Source organism: Macrobrachium rosenbergii, chromosome 14 (genome assembly GCF_040412425.1).
Source record: "Macrobrachium rosenbergii isolate ZJJX-2024 chromosome 14, ASM4041242v1, whole genome shotgun sequence".
Taxonomy (NCBI): domain Eukaryota; kingdom Metazoa; phylum Arthropoda; class Malacostraca; order Decapoda; family Palaemonidae; genus Macrobrachium; species Macrobrachium rosenbergii.
In genome coordinates, this window is record NC_089754.1 from 34868712 (window position 1) to 34884883 (window position 16172).

Here is a 16172-nt window from a genome sequence, read left to right on the forward strand (position 1 = left end):
TGTGTGTGAGAGAGAGAGAGAGAGAGAGAGAGAGAGAGAGAGAGAGAGAGAGAGAGAGAGAGAATTGTCGTGATATTGCGTCATCATTTGAATTGAAGAATCTTTCACGTAGTAAATTTAATACCAAATAAATCTACCCGGTCTGAAAATACCCTTGCGAGATGTACAGCATTTAAGGAAGAACGTTGACTAATGTACACTAAGCACTGGAGAAATTACCCCCATCTTGACCAATAGTTATTCTGAATTCTGAATTTCTCGAACTGCAACCTCCTTCTGCTTGAGATCCTGAACTTTGACCTTTTCGGATCTACGGCCTCTTCCTCCATGCCTGCAAGTCTATGTATATGTATGTAGGTGTGTGTGTGTATATGTATATGTATATGTATATATATATATATATATATATATATATATATATATATATATATATATATATATATATATATATAATATATATATATATATATATATATATATATATATATATATATATATATATAATATATATATATATATATATATATATATATATATGCAAGTTCCTAAACATACAATAAGGTGCATAAGGAAAAGTAGCAATTTATATTGGGGTAAAATCTTAGCTTGAATGACTAAGGGTCTTTCAGTGGCTTTACTATAAAATGGTCCAATACTAGTTTAACGACGCTTTTCATTTTAAACATGGACCGGTATGAGGTAAAATGCTTGAATGTTGTTTTGTACTATAAATGAATAAGCTGTCAAAAATTTATCCATTAAAGAGAAAAAAGGAGAATGGGAAGAGGGGGGAATCAGAGATCAAAAAGATAAAACAACAAAAGGAAATTTAATGAGCCAATTAAATGATCAAATAAAGATAAATTTGCAATCATTCCCCTTTACAGAAAGCGTATTTTTTTGGAAGTCCCCCAATAAAAGGAGTAGAATTTTAAATGATAAGCAAAAGTCTAGAATCGTCTTAGTGATTAATGCCGTAAAAAGATATTTTGTAAACAATCAAAACCAGCATCTACCAAAAGAAAATCTTGGTAGTTTACGAGCTCGAAAGTATATTTTACGAACAAAATTAATGAAACAAACAGAAAACGACATAAAAAAAGCTAAAAACACATACAGCCCGCATCCCAAAAAATATGACGTAACTTTACCACATCCACGAACATTACACGACGCATGAAAATCGTAAGCAGCATCCCACGCATATCCATTCAAATGGTCACTCTCTTCGAGAACTTAACCCCCTGTCCCGCGTATATGCAAAAACCGAATCTTCCTTTCAGCCTGTGGGCCGAGTCCCTATTTGCAACATCAATGCAAAAGAGGCTCCAATATGCGACACATAACACCATGCAATTACGGCAGCTTCCGGCGATCCGCGCAAGGGGATCTTGATTCCGAAGGAAAGGGATCAAATCCTGTAGTTGTGACGGTAGGAGGCTCAGGTTCTCTATGGCGAATTATGTAACCGGGGATAGATGTACAGGACGTCGTTGGTTTGAAAAATTCTTATATTTACAGACAAACAGTTCGTATATAGTTATACATTTTCCATGCAAACCAGCCAATACTGATGTCTCGTATTTAGCAAGACAAAATTTGAAGACATTTTCATCATATCTGTTACATACTTTTCGGACATCATAATACGATGCTCACAAATTTCTCTCTCTCTCTCTCTAGTTATTGCAAAACAAAGCAAATAAACTTTATTTTGTTTGCCATAAAAAGAAGACACGAACGGTTCCCTGTCAATATCAAGATTTACTTTGATTATTTATCCCCTGAATAAATCGTTTACAACTGATAATTACTGAGTGGCTGATTTAATGCAAAGTTTTGCCAAGTGATAACCAAATTCCTTGGTGAAAATTTCTGCATAACTTTATCAATTTTTCGAAATGAGATAGATACTAATGGTGCCAGAATAATGCTAGCGTCACAGACAAATAATATTGTAAAACTCGGAAAAAAATAATGGCCACAAAGAAGAAATTGAAAAAAACACTAACCCTAATGTTTTTGTATTTTCATGGATAAATTATGATTTAAATGACATTAATATATCATCTACATTTAACCCATAAAATCCATACAAGTACGGCAAAGAACGACTCTCATGATTGAAAGCAGCTTCGTTGACTGTAATCAAACTGATTCTTCCATACTGGTATAAAATTGTTGCCATCCTTAAAGGATCTCCGGGAAGAATTAAAATTCACGGTAATTAATTTTATTTTCCCTACGACTAAAAAAAGAAGTGCAAAGTAATATTAGTCCAATTCTATTGCGTTTTTCAACAAAGTCAATATTCACATTATTAATACACACAAACATGTACACAAGAATTAAAACTCACGGTAATTAATTTTATTTTCCCTACGACTAAAAAAAGAAGTGCAAAGTAATATTAGCCGAATTCTATTGCATTTTTCAACAAAGTCAATATTCACATTATTAATACACACAAACAAGTACACATACGCATGCGCGCATACACACACATGCATATATTAATATACACAAACAAGCACACATACGCACGCACGCATACACACACGTACATAAATAATATATATATATATATATATATATATATATATATATATATATATATATATATATATATGTGTGTGTGTGTGTGTGTGTGTGGGTGTGTATGTAAATTACGCAAACTTAACATGATTACACACACAGGTCAACATGTCCACTAATGTGTAAATGTACAAGAATTAATTAGTCATAAAATTAAAGAGATAAATCAATAAACAATTCATATAACGAATTCCATACGTAAGTGGAATACGCTTCCAAATAAATACATTCCTTTATCCTTAGAGAACTTCCCAAGAATAAACCCGAAAGCCCCACCAACCCCCCTTAATCAAGCAGAGTGGTCAGCTGTCTCTTCCTCGCAATATTTCTCTAACTATGGCATAGAATTTTAGAAATCTGACCCAGCTGGTCACTGGTCCCTCCTCCCTTCCTTTCTCCTCTCCCCACCCCCGGGGTCGTCTTCCCTCTCCCCCTCCTCCTCCTCCTCCCCCCCTCCCCCACTTCCCCTGGTACCCTCTAAAACTCTGCTGACTCCTACAAACGAAATCCTATTTTGTCAAGGTGCTCCATTGTCTAGCGGCTTATTTTCCAGTCTGATATATCACTGGACAAATTCGTCAGATATGGGGCCTTGGTCCTGCGGGAGGGGGAGAGGGGATGGGCCTCCCTTAACTGACTTTCTCTCGACTTTCTCCGGGATATTTCCTCCTCTTATTCGAGATATTTCGGACAAATTATTTCAATAAGGACTGGTGGGTTTTTGGGGCAAGGAATAAAATCGATTATGAATGAGGAATGTTTCCTTAAGAATTTGTACATTTTCATTGGCTTACATTTGTCTGAACCTACTAATAGTCATCATAAAAATTAGCAAGTTGAATCTCATATTTTTTGCTGATAAACTAATGACCCCCGAAGATTACAGAAGAATAAATACTGTTGATACTACATTAACTATATATATATATATATATATATATATATATATATATATATATATATATATATATATATATATATATATATATATATATATATACATACATACAGAGCGCACGTGTGGGTGTGCATCTAATACTGTGGGCAGTGATGCCTAGGATTACATATGCAAATTCAGATTTTCTTTTATTAGTAATATATAACAAGTTAATGACATTACCAAACTGAGAATCTTTACTCCAATCCAAATAAAGCAAACAATTATGTCTATACTCCTTTCCTTACGAAAAAATACACTTTCTGAAGTCATCATGAAATGAAACGATTCTTCACTTGAATCGCCTAAGTAAATAACGACACGCTCGCATAAGTAACAAGGCACGCGAGCTCAGCATACGTAGGCAAAATAATGAAAAGAAAAATTTTCCCCATCCAGAAATGAGAATATTTTCCTTAAACTACACGTGATATCAACGGAAGTAACTTATGGTGCGCATAAAAAAGGAGACTATAGGACTCTCTTTTTCCCTTGGTATTGTGGTCAAGGACCACTATTTCCAAAGAAACTAGCTGGAGAGAGAGAGAGAGAGAGAGAGAGAGAGAGAGAGAGAGAGAGAGAGAGAGAGAGAGAGAGAGAGAAAGAAATTTTTACTTCTATTGCACATGTGTTTTATCATTTATCTAACATTCCTGCGAGAGAGAGAGAGAGAGAGAGAGAGAGAGAGAGAGAGAGAGAGAGAGAGAGAGAGAGAGAGAGAGAGAGAGAGAGAGAGAGAGAGAGATTTTATTTTTTCTAATGCACGTGAGTTTTATCGTTTATCAAACTTTGCTACATCTGACATACAAACGCACACACACACACACACACACAAGTATGCAGAAAGAAGGAGAAAGAATCTCTTTCCTTCTTACCCCGAGAGCTAATTTTTTGAAAACTTTAAATAGAAATTTTCCCCGTGAACAAACGCTGAACCTCCCACAAAAGACTTCCAAGGGGATTACAAGGGCGTTACACATACACCGCTTCCAAGGGCCCCGGGGATTTATTCCTTTCGTTATTTCACGTCTCCTTTCTAAAAATCTGAGAGAAGCGACAGAAATCATAAGAGAAGAACTGGATGTCATGTCCACTACATAATTCAAAAGTGTATTTCTTCACTTGGGTTACATAGAATAGCATTCACCGTACATCACTTTCACACATGCGTAGAGTATTGTATAACACACACAATAAATACATATGTATAATATATATATATATATATATATATATATATATATATATATATATATATATATATATATATATATATGTATGTGTGTGTGTGTATGTATACACACTACAGTTTTCTTCACTGGCCCCCAATCAGTATTATATAATTCGAAATGTCAACCATTCACGACTCATTCTTTTATCCATCAACTTTGCATCTACATCTAATATCCTTTTTCTGACTTATCACTCCATTAGTAAAGATATAAAACAACCTTGGAGATACAACGTACACCTGTCTCAGACCTACTATTACACCAAAGCATTCACTTCCTTGTCTTTATATTCTAAAATACTTCGTCTCCATCAAAATTAAGTTTAACCGCTATAAGCAACTTATCCTTAACAATTTTGACGCTGTCACATCATCGCTACACATAAGTTTATTCTTTTTCTATTTCCTTACATTTTTCTCAAAATAAAACCCAGTAAGAGTTAACAATGAATGATAATATAGATGGTTAAACATCGGAATCAGCTGATTCGTAAAGTCATCTGGGAGTAAGATAATGGATAATGCTAGCATGAGAGAACAGGAGAATCTAAGAATAGCCGAAGCAACGAAATTAAGTTGTTTCAACAAGGCATTGTGGGGCCAACTCTTCTTTATGGAACCGAAGTGTGAATGTTGAATGACAATGAAAGAAAAAAAAAAAGGTTGAAGCTTTGAAGCTTTTGAGATGAACTTATGCTACGTAAAAGGAAGTAGCAGTGTGTTTTGAAGTGATGCAATAACTTGGAGGAGAGAGAGAGAGAGAGAGAGAGAGAGAGAGAGAGAGAGAGAGAGAGAGAGAGAGAGAGAGAGAGAGAGAGAGAGAGCTAGCTTCTAAGATGAGTTGTGTGCTAGGTGAAAAGATGGGTGTGTTCTGAAGTGATGCAATCACTTGAGAGAGAGAGAGAGAGAGAGAGAGAGAGAGAGAGAGAGAGAGAGAGAGAGAGATAAATTACGAAATTAGTGGAGTGCCTCACCTTATTTTCACCTCTTTAGACAGCCAATCAGAGTGACGGTCGAAGCTAATGAGCAACGAGGCAATTTCCTGGAAAAAGAGAGAAAAAACATGAAGTTTAATAAAGACAGCCAATGATCGAAAGATAGCATGAATAATTATACGACATAAATAAGAATATAATTAAGTCGTGTCTGATAAAATATATATATATATATATATATATATATATATATATATATATATATATATATATATATATATATATATATATATATATACATGCATGCACACACAAACATATATTAGTGTCTGTGTGGAAACGTACAAATATAAAGGATATTAGAGTTAATATGAAAAAAAAATAAAGGCAAAATTATACACAAAGGAATTCAGACCGAGCCAGACAATCAACATAATTCTTCAGAGTCGAACATGAGCAAAGCAATGCTTTAATTCGACCTAAAAACAAAACTTGTAATATTGGCAATCGCTGGAATGATAGGATACACAAAACGTATGACAATAACACCTGAATACCGAGATGTTAATTAAACACCTACACAGAAGTCACTGGATCAAAACACGCACGATTATCTGGGTTGAAGTGACCTTATGAAACCGTAATGATTTAAATAATACCTAATTTCTTCTTTATATTAGCGCTAGGTTCTACGTCAGTATTGAATTAGCTCTATTTTGTAATGTACTGGTTTTCTCCCAAAGAGTTTCCTTAGAGAGCAATGATTGATTCATTCTCAACGTACGTTTACCGAAATTATTGTTATCATTATTTTAAAGAAAGTCCACCTCGGAAGGTCCCTCAAATGATGACTGAGGAAAAAAGAACCTTAAGAAATACATCTAAAACATATGAGAAACCATTGTTTTAAGAATGAAAAAACTGCTCCCGATTATAAAAACTCTCCCTTACCTAGAATAAAACTTATAATTTTAGGATACATAATTATCAGCATAATTCCTATTTGCATAATCTCATCACCGCAACAGTAGAAAAAATAACCAATCAACGCAAGACGCTTTTCTGCCCCCAAGAAAATATACTTGCAAGCGCAAAGGGATACAGATCTCACCTACAAGAAACGATTTGTAACGCAATGAAAGCAAGCAAATACGTCCGTTCCTGCCAGGGGATGTGTTGTGTGATGTTTCGAAGGGGAAAGCGAGACAAAAAGAGAAAGCAGTGAAAGCAGAAAAAGCAAGAGTGTAGGATGTATCGTTAATCTGCCTGGTTCGCATTTTCTCCCTATTCGGGAGAAAGGAACAGAAAATGGTACCATTCTGGGTAAAAGTAAGGTTTGGCAAGGAATCACAGTTACCCAAAAGCCTCCTTAACCTGGGAAGGGAAAAAAATTGGATTAAAATTAATAAAAAAAAATAGGAATGCCAAGTAGGAAGAGGAGGAGAATCAGAGCTACCCGAAAGCCTCCTTAACCTAGGAAGGCAAAAAAATATTTGAAGAAAGAGAATGAAACAAACAGGGATACCAAGCAGGAAAAGGAGGAGGAGGAGTTACCCGATAACCTCCTTAACTTAAGAGCGGGAAAAATATTTGAAGAAAAAGAATGAGCCAAACAGGGGGGATGCCAAGCAGGAGGAGGAGGAGGAGGAGGAGGAGGAGGAGGAGGAGGAGGAGGAGGAGGGCATGGCAGGAATTTAAGATAAGGAAATTTATGGAAGGACAAGTCATTTACAGGCTATTTCTGACCTTGGCAACCGCAAGTACAACTTGCAACCAGGAAGTAAAGAGAGCCACTTCTTCAAACAATTTACGAACGAATGACACCCAGAGACGACGTAGAACAGACTGAGATCCTTTCCGAAAGTCTCAGATAAGACAAAAGTCATAAAACTAAAATGAGAAAGACTCAAAACCAGATAAAGCACAGCAGGAAAAGGACACACGAAAATGATAAATAAACGAAATGGTATGATGACGAATGAAATGACTGAAATAGGAGCAATACAACACTATGACATATATACAGAACACCATATATACTCAGTATAGAGAGCAGGGGAGGGGGACCCAAAATACCCTTCTTTTGAATTTTGCTTAGTAGACTAAAACACCCGTGAATACATATTTGTGGCTGCTGGGTCATTTCAAATATGTTCTAAAGCCCTGATTTGTGCAATAACCTCTGTATCAGAGTCTGTCTCAGTCATGGGTTTCGGTTCTCTTAAGTGAAAGTCTACGCAGTCTAACGTTCTTAACCTAATAATCACTACAACTTTAATGAATTAAAGTTATAATTTTATTATAGACCAGCAGGAATGCCTGGGCTCAATACTAGGAAAGGATGGAACAATTTAAACAAACACATGACAAAAAATTCTGGGTACATCTGTCGAGCTAATTACTGAATTAGGTACTTACAATTTATCGGCTACAATGGGTCACAAAATTGATTGGGACCATAGTAGCATGATAACAAGCTGTAATAATTTTTTCTCTGGAAGCCTTTCAGTCTGAATTAAACTGAATTGCCTTTGTAATCTTTTTCTGTTGTGTGTAATTTACCATAAAATAAAAGCAAAAGATTTTGAACTACGGTGTTTCAATATCATCGTGGAGATACATGTACGTATGTGTGTAAATATATATATATATATATATATATATATATATATATATATATATATATATATATATATATATATATATATATATATATATATATATATATATATATATATATATATATATAATATATAAATATATACATACATACATATATGTATATACATTATATATATATACATATATATATGTGTGTGTATGCATGTATATATATTTTGTGCGTGTGTGTACGTATGAGTATGAGCATTCATGTGCAATGCGAGATTAACTAACGGACTGTTTATCAGACAAAGAGAGAGAGAGAGAGAGAGAGAGAGAGAGAGAGAGAGAGAGAGAGAGAGAGAGAGAGAGAGATGTGTGTGTTGTCGAGTCTCTCCTCCTCTGGCGGAGGTGCCCATTACATCCTGATGATATTCTCGGCTAAGGATCACCGCCGCGTCGTTGAGACCGGGGGTCCTATAGGACGTCCCTGCCACATCTTATTAACACTGACCTAACGCCATTTTCGGCATGGCATATCCTTCCCCCGAGATGACACTGGGCCGTGATGAAAGCTGCACAATCTCGACTCAGGAGCGAAGGCACCTCCTGTCGGGAGACATAACAGCGAGAGGCACTGTGACGCCTACTACTTCTGGATGTCGTTGCCTCAGGGCGCTCCTTCTCTTCCCTCCCCCTCCCAAGGCCTTTTCCCCCTTTACCCCGACCCCCTTCCCCGCCCCAACCCGTCTTCCTCTCAGGCCCTTCGGGATAAGTGGTCTGATATTTCAGTCTTTTCTTGCTCTGTTCATGGCGTGGCTTTTCTCGAGTGCGCTAGATCTCTCTCTCTCTCTCTCTCTCTCTCTCTCTCTCTCTCTCTCTCTCTCTCTCTCTCTCTCTCTCTATATATATATATATATATATATATATATATATATATATATATATATACATTACTCTACATTTGTGCTCTCTCTCTCTCTCTCTCTCTCTCTCTCTCTCTCTCTCTCTCTCTCTCTCTCTCTCTCGGAAAATGAGGAATCTACTGTACTTATTTCGTCGACAAAAAAATGAATAAATCTGAAAGTCATACTAAATGTATGACAAGCTTATCACCACCCTTACAGACTTCTTGAGTCTCATAACCTTCAAAGATGGTTTTCTTTTAATCGGCACCTCGTCAAGTGAACGAATGAATGAATGAATGAATGTGTGAATGAATGAATGGATGACTGAATGAATGAAAAAATAATGAATGACAAATTGAATGAATGAATGACAAAATGAATGAATAAATGAATGAATGAATGAATAAAAAATGAATGAATGAATGAAATGATTAAAAGAAAAAAATATCCACCTACAACTTTCTCCGAACCACATTCTTTTCCCCTTCCATCTGAATACATATCTGGAGGAGAGATATGTGTGTGTGTGTGTGTGTGTGTGTGTGTGAAAAAGAGGGAGAGAGAGAGAGAGTGACATCGAGAATGGCAAAGAGTAAAGTGAGGGTGTTTGCGTTTGATCGAATTAATAAGTGTTACCCTGGCTTTCCCCTTTCAAGCCTTTCGGGGATAAACAATTTACTCTCAGTGGAACGCCCGGCTATGCTCTCTCTCTCTCTCTCTCTCTCTCTCTCTCTCTCTCTCTCTCTCTCTCTCTCTCTCCTTACGTCCTTAACATCAGCCTTGGCTGATTCAATGCGTTCCCAAGGCACACAGAGGGCAAATGGACTCGGCGCTCACACCTACAAATAAACTGTATACAAGCAATCACATCAGCACAACACACTGGAGGTAAGTGTTTATGGCGCGGAATAAGGGTAAAGGGAAAATTGAAGGAATAAGGGGGAAAAAGAATAATTGGAAGGAATAAGGAGGAAAAGAAAATTGGAAGGAATAAGGGTAAGATAGAAATGGCGGGACGATATACACAGAGGTAAAAGTGCGAAATTTGTGTTATATTGCAAAATACAGACTTTACAGGATATGACGTAGTTTAGCGAAGAATAAGCTCACAAGATAAAGGAAATACTTGGGAGAATAAGATACAAAGGGAAAAACTACAATAAAGAAAATAAGACGACCAAAACTATTACATTGGGAACAAATCTAAATATAGGATAAAAATTTTACATTGGTTAGTAAAGAAAGTATTCAAATAAGCCTTTAACGTCACAAAATAATCTTAAGGATCTTCAGTTCAGTATACTGAATGTCGAGTTGTACATCACTGGAGATAAATACACTGCAATTTGTGTCTTACTCAATTTCTCATTCTCTGTCCTTTACTTTTCATTTCCTGAAGTTCTCTTTCCTTCTATATTCTTTCTTCTTTTTCCTTTACTACCAATTCTCTCATTTACCGTTTTTCTCATCCGTTCCTTTTTTCCGCTCACGTCTATTTGAAAAATTTTATTCAATTTACGTCAATCTTCTTTTATCCTCTTACATTATTCTTCTTTATTACGTCCATCCACAACCTTTCCTTCTGTCTATCACCACTTATACTTAAATTTCCTCAGGTTTTCCCTCCATTTCTTTCAATATTTTCTTAATTTCGTTTACTTATTTAAGTCTTCCCTCTCTATCTGTTCTTAATTTTTCTGTAATATACATAATAAATCTTTCCTAAATATTACCTTTATCCTCCCGCCTTCCCTCCCTCCTCTTTACTCCTCATTTCCATCTTCAGTTTCATCCTTCTCCTTCCTTTCCCTTTCCCGTTTGACTCCTCTGCAGGACTGAGAGAGAGAGAGAGAGAAGCGGAGCAGGTTGCTCATTAAGGAAGAATTTTGCACTCGGCTACCTCTGTGTCCCGATGACAAAACGTATCAGCAAGACGATGCTTAGATATCCCGAGCTTGACGATCTAAACTTCTCTCGTGTTTCAATTGAACTCAGAACGTTTGTAAAATGGCCCGTTCGTACTGAAAAATGTCAGTTTTCATTGTGGCGAATAAGGCACGCGTAGAAGGTCTTATATCAGCAGAAATGTGAACGTTTCTACCCAAAGGATTTGGGTATGAAGGGAAGCTCCTATTCCCGAGGAGAAGAATCACGCATGAGTAAAAGTTGTTATTTCCCGTCAAATATGAATTTTCTATTCATTAAGAATAACATGTCAGCAGAAGGTCCCGTTTACCCAAATATGAATGTTGCTAATGTGAAGAACCCCATTTCGGTGGAAATCTGAACATTTCTATTGAGAAGAATCAGATGTAAGACAATAAAGCCTCTTGTTTCCGAATTCTTGAGGAAATCAGAAATCTGTAAACTGTCATATTTCCACTGAAATCTGAAGAATTCTACCGATTAAAAGATCCACTTCCACTGAAATCAGAACAATTTTACCAAGAAGATTTGTTTAGAAGATCCTATTTCCACAGAAGTAAAAGGTCTTATTTTCTCAGAAGGTTGAATTTTTCCCTCTTATATCTGGAGATGAATTAAATATAATGAAGGAAATTTCGTCTACACAACCTAAGGCCGCTAGAGCACGAACAAAGAAGTAGGGTTGAGAGTATGGTTAACAGCCCTCCTTTGTCAAATAATAAGTCGTTAATTAAACTTTCAACAAAGTTTATTCAACTGGTGTGAAGTACGATTGGCCATAATGAAGCCAGAAAACCAACGAAGCAAAAATATGAATACAAGGATAATGAGAGAATACAGATCTAATTTAAACAGAACTTTTCCCGTATTAAATCATTTCTACAGTAATATCCAATAAGAGCTTATGAGTATATAACTATATATATATATATATATATATATATATATATATATATATATATATATATATATATATATATATATATATATGTGTGTGTGTGTGTGTGTGTGTGTGCAATTTTATACAATGTTAGTCTAACAGAAATAGGAATAACTGCTTCTGAGGTATATATTCCTCGTGGCTAGACGAGTTGATATGATTTTGTAAAAAATAACTATAATAATCCTATCAAAAAATTCTGTGTATGTATGACAGAGAGAGAGAGAGAGAGAGAGAGAGAGAGAGAGAGAGAGAGAGAGAGAGAGAGAGAGAGAGAGAGAGAGAGAGAGAGAGAGAGAGAGAACAGGCTATCGCCTAGAAACATCCAACCAATCATTCTAAGATGAAGCATCTGACCCAAAGGAGAGGGAGCTACAATACGACGTGTGCAAAAGCATCACTTGAAGACGAATGACTGAACCGCCTTTACAGGACAATAAGAAAGAAAGAAAGAGCGAAAGAAAGAAAGGAAGGAAAATAAAGAAAGAAAGAAAAAGAAAGAAAGGGGGGAGAGGAGGAGGAGGAGATCTTGTGCACATCCCCACTCGCCCGTAAAATTGGTAACTGTGTGAAATGAGCTGAGAAAGGTAAACGGAGATGACATGAGTCATGAGGACGAGGAGGAGGAGGAGGAGGAGGAGGAGGAGTGGGGGCGGGGGTCGTTGCAGAACAGGCGTTATGCAGAGTAAAAAACAAAAAAAAAAAAAAAAATTCACCCGGGTAAAGATGGAATGGCTGAAGTGAAGCTTTGAAAACCACCGAGGCAAGAGATTGGGCGATGGACCACGCTTGACCAATCAGGGGACGAGGACAGTCACGAGGAAACGTAAAAATGTAGACGAACGCTAATGTGCTTCTCATGAACAAACAACTAATAAAAATGATAATGAGAATGTGCATAACCCGAGTCCCGAATTGCGAGCCGGGAATGATTACGCGACCGTAACGGAGGGATTAAGATGAAAAATCAGAAAGAATAACGAGCTAATTACAAACAAAGTATGATATTAATTCGCTAAAATAACAGCGATAATTACTCCATCTATCACATCTACGTTATTAGGATAATGTTTTGGTAATCAGGTCGTGAAGAAAAAAATGTTTTATAGATCACGTAACAAAACGTGCGGCGCAGAATCTCGCAGGTTACATAAACACGCACCAAATACGTATACAAACAAGGGGGAGGAAAATGTTAATTCTAACGGCGAGAACGTCGTACAATTACTGTTTGCTCAAGCAATAACTTGGGGTGAATACCTGGACGGTCATTCAAACCCGTGTGTGATGTTCGTACGTTGATGTTTGGGTCATAAACGATATTTCTTGAAAAACAAAGGATTTTTTTTTTAACTTCTTACGGATTTATTCTTATTCGATTATCAAAAGCTCCTTCTGCCCTCAATCATTCTATTGCTAGTTTCGTTTCTTCGAAATAATTTTTTTTTTGAGTTGTTCTGAATACTGTTTTCTTTTCCTACCTCTGATCCCTCCTATTATCCCCATAAGTCCTGTCCCCAACCCCACCTCTCTCTCTCTCTCTCTCTCTCTCTCTCTCTCTCTCTCTCTCTCCCTTCGAAATAAATTCTTCTTTAGTTGTTTTGAATGCTGCTTTAATTTCCTTCCTCTAACCACTCTTCCACCACAGCCACAACCCCCATCTCTCTCTCTCTCTCTCTCTCTCTCTCTCTCTCTCTCTCTCTCTCTCTCTCTCCATTATAAAAATTTTTTCTTTAGTTGTTTTGAATACTGTTTTAATTTCCTTCCTATAACCACTCTCCCACCACACTCACAACCACCCCCTCCCTCTCTCTCTCTCTCTCTCTCTCTCTCTCTCTCTCTCTCTCTCTCTCTCTCTCTCTCTCATAAAAGTACCTGGGGCAATCCGAGGAGGCTAGCCTTAATCACGATCTCGTGCGGTCGCCGTTTCATGCAGCGCAATAATTAAAGCTTAAATGGTCAACTATTAATTGTTCATCTTCATGTCAGTGGCAAGGGCGAATGCCTTTCACAGATGCAACTACTAAAGCGACACACATGCAACCTTGCCCCTTTGCATGCCCCGGAAACATTCGCTCTTAAAAGAGGGACACACTGGCTTTAAGGATCATTTACATCTCACTTACGGGCTTAATCTTGGCCACCCACACCCCCTCCCCTCACCCCTTCCTCCTCAACCCCCATCTTATACTACTGCTCCTGCTCTGCAGGTTCATCACAATTGCTACGGTTGTCCTTCGCTTGTAAAAAATAAAAATGGGGAATACAATTTCAAGGTTACGTGATGCCACACAGCAACCTAGCAAGAGAGAGAGAGAGAGAGAGAGCACGACCAAACATCCCCCACAAACTAACTTCCTGTGTGTGAAGAAGTCTTTCGCGTGAGGAACGGCGGCATTCGCAGTTCGAAAAAGGAATCTTTCTCTCTCTTGGCGAAACTCTTTCTGTGTCTTCCCGTCCTTGAGATTCAATAAGAAGAAGAAGAAGAAAAGAAAGGATGAAAAAGGAAGAGAGAAAAAAAATAGCACAGAGAAAAGATGTCGGAAAAATCTTTAACCCCAAAATGTGTTAAATTCGAGTCCATCATCTTAGCTTGTTCCTAGAGAGAGAGAGAGAGAGAGAGAGAGAGAGAGAGAGAGAGAGAGAGAGAGAGAGAGAGAATGCCTTTACCTTAAAACCCACAGCTGTCAATTTCTTTACTAGGACTTTTTTTACTGCGACAAATCCTTCCCATCCTTGTATCTTTCTAACGTTCGCGAACCCTCTTCGCCAAAATTCCACTTTCAGATACCGTCTCCTTCCTTCACTTTCTCGACGCGAGGTAAACTATTGGTCACTAAAGTTTCGACTCTTATCACGCCCTTTTCCCTCTCATCCCCATTCCAGGAGGAGGAGGAGGAGGAGGAGGAGGAGGAGGAGGAGGAGGAGGAGGAGGAGGAGGAGGAGGAGGAGTGTGTGAGATTGAAGATGAGAGAACTCGCGCACTAGCCAGTTATCTAGCTAGCTAGCTGGCCTGTGTAGCCCGAGATGGTGGCGGTAGCAGTAGATTATATGACGATATTGCTAATGACCGAAGCAACAGCTGGCTTCAGAGATGGTAACAACAGATGGACTAACAGATGTTCTGTTCGGGAGGACGGACGACTAGACCTGCTGTGCCCTACAAAGCGAGGGGAATTTCTTATTCGATGTCAGTATTGTGGGACGAGAAACAGCGGTGGTGAGAATCACGTGTCGTGGATAAAATATGTAAGTGATATTGGAAATCGTGACTTTTATATATTATTAAAGATTTATCTACTCGCGACAGGATTAAGAGCATACAAGATGGAACTTTTAAATTCATAATGAAGAACGTATAAAAAAACTGGTTTAAACCAATCCCAGACTAGTTTTTAAACCACGTAGAATAAGTTTAGCTTAAACACACGTGGGAAAAAATTCAATACTGAGAACGGTTTTTCAAACACTCCACTGTCTCCAGGAAAGAAGTGCGATAACATTCAAAATCCTTACGAGACAAAAACGAGACCTTACAAATCCCATGCCCGATTTTATTGGCTTAAAAGTATTTGGTGATTTTTAGTGTAATTCTTATGGTGGAAACAGACTATAGTTTCCATTCTAAAACAAATATGCCATTGCTAAGCCTCAGGATCACTTTTACAAAATGTTACAGTTCTATCCAGATTTAAAGAAAAATTAAAATGAATTTGTACAAGGAGTTAAAAAGGAACCAGAATGGTTCAAAATAAACTGTACTGAAAATAAAACTCAAAGAAAAGTCGTGATATAAAGGTATCTGAATTTGGAAGCAAGTGGTTAAAAACAACCTTTTTCACATCCCTAGACAAATTAAAAAAAAAAAAAAAAAAAAATTTGAAGTACTTTTTCCCCCAATAAAAGCACCATTCACAATAGGTGTCCTACACATAAATATGCAAAAAAAAAAGAAGTATGTAACTCTTTTAAAAAGAATATAAAACCAATCAGCATACAAGGGCATAAAGGAGTGCCATAAAAAAGAGAGAGAGAGAGAGAGAGAGAGAGAGAGAGAGAGAGAGAGAGAGAGAGAGAGAGACAGGAAAACTATCAATTC

General features: G+C 37.2%; 1 protein-coding gene across 4 annotated transcripts in view; it reads right to left on the reverse strand.

The window, feature by feature from the left end:
- Camta (Calmodulin-binding transcription activator) overlaps nt 1-16172 on the reverse strand; it is a 1022478-nt gene that overhangs the window by 84670 nt on the left and 921636 nt on the right. For all 4 annotated transcript variants that reach the window (XM_067116405.1, XM_067116406.1, XM_067116407.1 and 1 more), the window contains one exon: nt 5738-5805. In XM_067116405.1, the coding sequence (XP_066972506.1) occupies nt 5738-5805 (68 nt within the window). The remainder of the gene's footprint in view (nt 1-5737; nt 5806-16172) is intronic.